The 4,702-nt window shown below is 42.0% G+C and overlaps 1 protein-coding gene across 1 annotated transcript; it reads left to right on the plus strand.

The window, feature by feature from the left end:
- The first annotated feature begins 1,063 nt into the window (after positions 1-1,063).
- LOC115346232 (beta-keratin-related protein-like) lies at positions 1,064-2,502 on the plus strand. The gene is made up of 2 exons (XM_030026067.1): positions 1,064-1,102; positions 1,641-2,502. The coding sequence occupies exon 2, from the start codon at positions 1,661-1,663 to the stop codon at positions 2,021-2,023; it is 363 nt and encodes a 120-aa protein (XP_029881927.1). The 5' UTR covers positions 1,064-1,102; positions 1,641-1,660; the 3' UTR covers positions 2,024-2,502.
- Positions 2,503-4,702: the final 2,200 nt, after the last annotated feature.

Below are 4,702 nucleotides of genomic sequence, written 5' to 3' on the forward strand. Positions count from 1 at the left end.
AACATATAAATACTTTAAGATCATCAAATTTATACATAGGTGCAGGAGGACCCTGGCATTTGACCACTTGCTTTCATCTGTGGTCTGTTACATCAGGTGAGGAGCTGGATACAATTTTCCAATTGTAAATTTATTTATTGCAAACTCCGGTACATAGCTAGACCAGGATCCACTGTCTGAAAGGGTCCAACATGATGTTTCAGAACAAAGGAGTTGTTAAAAGCGGTACTGTTCAGAGTAACTTGTGCATGAGGCTAATTCCTTCCTAGCATTTCTAAGCAAGGGTTTCCTTGCCCTTTTTCATATTGTTTTTAACTAGGGCAATATATAATAATATTCACCATGAATGAAGTGGGATAAGAAGACTTCTACAGCCTGTAAGTCCCCCTCTCTCCACCACCCCTTCAAAACAGGCTGTAGAAACTCACTACTAACATTACAAAAGCCCTTATATCACAGAGCTGCTTCTCTGTAGCTGTGAACAGGATGATCACCATAACTGAAGCACCCGAGGGCTGTGGTCTATAGATTTTTTTAATTTTCTTTTTTTTCCCCTCCACCTATTGAGGAAAAAGAGAGTGGAGACAAAAAGGGACCAGAAAGGTATCTTGCCAAGGTGGTATAAAGGTGTCTAAGTTTCATCTCCCTTTGCAACTAAAAGGTTTGAAAACCTTTACACCAAGTGTGACAAAATCAATATTTTTTTTTTTTTTAAGTCTATTTTGTCAAATCAACAATCCTCTGTTCTACTGATCTATGTGCTTTGAAGCTTGGACAAGTGGAAGAAGGAAGCTAATTTCTACAATGAGTTGAAAGAAACTAAGGGTGAATACTATCCCTATTTTGAGATAGAAGATTTCTGTAGGCTGCAACACAGATGTGGTACTATTCAACTAATAATTGCTTAACAGCAAACAATATGCAAAGATTCCTCCACCCGTTGACATGACAAATGCAGGAAAGTTTGTTTTGTAACCAGGAAGGACTGCATGCCTGAAGCATGGCTCAGACCCTGGAGCTGCTCTGAGGAACTGTATAAAAGTGCTTGGAGCACAGAGCTCTTCAAACCACTCTTCTTGGCTTCTCCTTGCTGGTGAACTGAGTAAGTCTGACTTCAGTTAAATCTGTTCTATGAGTTTAAAAGCCACTTTAATAAGAGTTTTAACATACTTATGTCTGAGCACTTAATATGTCTTTGCCTATTATTGGAAGAATGTTATTTTCATAAGAAATGATTCTATAACTTCTTTGAGCTTGGCAGGCTTTGGAGGGTATGGGATTTATATGGAGAGACAATGGGGCTTCAAAAGGTGTTTGCATGTTTTGGAGAAAGAATGCTTAATGATTTTATTTATACCTAGGAGTGTTTTGCAAATGAAGAAATTAGTTTTAAGAACAGTTTTAAATAAGTATTGCTAGGTTAATCATCATCTGTCCTTAAGGAGGATTTGCTGACTTCTAACAGGTTATCTATTCTCCATTATTTCTGCATATGAATTACAATCACACTTTATACTTAGCTATAGCTATAGAAGAGGAACCTTCTGAATATTGTATGGTTTGAATACGAGGGCTCCCCTTTGCAAATGCACCTGCACTGTCACCCCTGACTCATGCTCTCCCCACCCTGTGTGTTTTAGGCTTACTTCCAGCCAGAAAGATGTCTTCCTACATGCAGGCCTGCAACTATGGCAGCTACTCACCCTGCGACGTAAGCTGCCCTGCGCCATACGCCAATGCCTGGAGTCAGCCCTGTGTCACCTCCTGCGGGGACTCCCGTGCCGTGGTCTACCCACCGCCTGTGGCTATCGTCTTCCCGGGCCCCATCCTCAGCTCCTGCCCTCAGGAGAGCTTCGTGGGCACCTCAGCCCCACTGGAGATAGGCAGCTCCTTTGGCTATGGGAGCTCCTTGGATGCCCAGAGCTCCTTCGGGTCTGGTGCCTACCTGGGTGGCAGGTACTCCTACCCCTGCTATTCCCGCAAGTACCCGACTTACCGTCGTGGGAGCTGCGGGCCCTGCTAAGCCCCACAGGGATTCCCTGGGGAGCCGGACCCAGCAAGGACTAGAGTAAAGCCTCAGTCCACAAGTGAGGAGAGGGACATGGCTTTCAGAGGGGTATCATATCAGGCTGCAGCGGGGTGCTCAAGAGCTGGGCGCACGCAGCCATCCTGAGAAACAAGCCCAGACACTGTATTTCCCTTCCTGTTGGATTAGGTATCTGCTAACAAGATCCCAACTCTTTGTTTGAGGGGCTGTTTCCTTCAGAAATATAGAAAATGCCTTAGTTTAAATTCAAGTGGTTTATAGAAGACTAAACATCAGTGCAAATTAGATCCTGTATATTCTGGCCTCTGATATGGACTGATGTTTCATGGCTTTTGAGGTATAGTGGAAAAACTTCCCAAAGCTCCAGTTTGATTGTAATGTACTGCAAATGTACTCTGTACTCTCTGGATTGCTATGAAGTCCTTGTCCTGTTTCAATTAAAGCTTATATTGCATCACAACATTTGCCTTCTGGTTTCTTTTTCTCTTCAGCTTAAAACTATTGGGCAATGATGCTAAAATGATGTTTCTTTTGAGACCTGGGCTCCTCTGGGTGTTAATCAACAGCAAAGGCCAAGATGTGTGTTGTCCACTTATCCACAAGATGTGGACATCCCTCAAATCTTTTGTAAGGATTTGTGGTGAAAGGAGTGGGATCAAACAATCATGCTAGACTGTTGGATCAGAGGTTATCTTCACCCTCTCACTAGCTTACAAAGAAAAAGGAGTTCCCCTGAGTTATCTTTGCTACATTTTAAAAGTGTATTTGCTGCTTAAAGTCTTCTGCTAATTGCAAATGCCAGTACTAGGAATAGATTTCCATTTCTACCAAGGGAAAGCCCTGGCTTCAGCTTCTGCATGGAGCTGGACCCAAACAGCGCAGAATCAGTGGTGTGTGCAGTGTGTTGTGGGTATGTATGCAGAATGATTTTCTCTGGCTATTAAGAGCATTCTCTTTGTGCTGAAACTGAAGGGCCAAAACTCTTAATTCCAATGTAACCAAGTCCTTGTGACTGAAAGAAAACTGCCTTTTGGTGACTACTGGAAACTTACTGTATCATCTGGAAGAGAAATAAGGGAGCTCAGAAGGAAGAGAAGTCTTTTCATTGAAACAGAGGTAAGTGGAAAACTGAGGTGGAATGAACACCAGGTTGGTGTTATGCAGTATGGCTTTTAATGGGTATGAGAAGCAGAGCTAACAGTTGCAATAACACAGAGAATAAAGGCAGACACTTCAGGACCCTTTATATCACAGTTTGTGATATTAAATCATGCATTTGGAATGAGAATCTCTGCTTTCCTTATTACAGCTGTATAAGTTGAGTTATATGTCCTATTTCTACCTCTTTACAATATATTCATTTTAAAGCAGACATACTAAGGCAAATGAGGTATCCATTACTCTTGTATCATAGTGAAAGGCCACAAAACAAAGTACAAATTCCTATGATGCATTAAACTGAACATGGTTTAACCTCAAGGGTATTGAGGACACCTCAATACTTGCAGTGCACAGATCTTTTTTTGTAGCTGAACATCCAGCCTATCCCCAGAAACAGTGCAATAAATACATGGGTGGGAAAGTATAGACAGAAGATGTCAAAAACCTAAAGTGTAAAAGGGAAAATATTCTTATATGTTGAGCTGCTTATATTTTTCTAATAAATAGAAAATTTGTTTGTAGATGGGGCTTTAGGGCAATGAAAATCTTCAGCTAAAGTGGGGAGAAAAGAAGAGTTTTGAAAAGGAAAAGTGGTTTAAAACATTCTGAACTGTTTGACATCTCTCTAAGAAAAATTGCTTTTACTCTCTGCTTTAAAATTTAAAAGTTGAGATTTTGAAAGGAATTGTTTTCCAGGTAGATTTTTTTTTTTCTCTCCTTCTTCCTTGAAAAATTCTTTTTCTTTGCTGGAGCCTGACTAAATTTTTTTTTTTTTCATTTGCATGTGTGTGTGTATGTAATTATACAGTTTGCCCAGCTCTACCTGTATGCCTGGTTTTTTGGGCACAGCTGAGAGCTCACAGCTCCTGCTGGCTTCAATCAGAACAGTGAGCTCTCAGCTCTGCTCAGGCTTAGATTCAGTTTCCCATTCATGATTTTCTGCTGTGTTTTCCACATCCTGGTTGCTCTGTGCATTGAACTCCCATGAAGTATTTAGCATGTCCTACAGCTTCCTCATCTGTAGGTGCTATACTGGCAGTAAGAATATGGGCTACAAATTCCCCTTCCCAGTGATAAGTATCCAGACTTGTAAGGCCTGCTGTAATTACATGCACCCCCATAACCATTTGAGGAGCCCCTTAAGCCAACACCATTTCTAAAGCCCCTGTAACCAAGACAGCCCCCAGAACCAAATGGGCAGCCAATGCTGTGTTGTCCACAGCTGCCCATGATTCTTTCCTGTGGGCAAGAGCTAAGAATCAGTCCCAGGAAAGTCAGGACAATGGGTGGTGAGTAGGTGACAGCTCTGGAGTCATCACAGGATGTCATGCACAGCTTGTTGCAGACATTGGCCAAGGGCTGAGGGTAGGTCACCTCACATGGGCTGCTGTATGGTATGCATAGGTCTCTGCAGTAAGACATCGCTCTGGAAAGCAGATAAGTCTGAAACACAGGGAGGAGATCAGAATAACACCTGAACCCTTGCAATTGGTG

The sequence above is a fragment of the Aquila chrysaetos genome, chromosome 9 (assembly GCF_900496995.4).
Source record: "Aquila chrysaetos chrysaetos chromosome 9, bAquChr1.4, whole genome shotgun sequence".
Classification (NCBI taxonomy): domain Eukaryota; kingdom Metazoa; phylum Chordata; class Aves; order Accipitriformes; family Accipitridae; genus Aquila; species Aquila chrysaetos.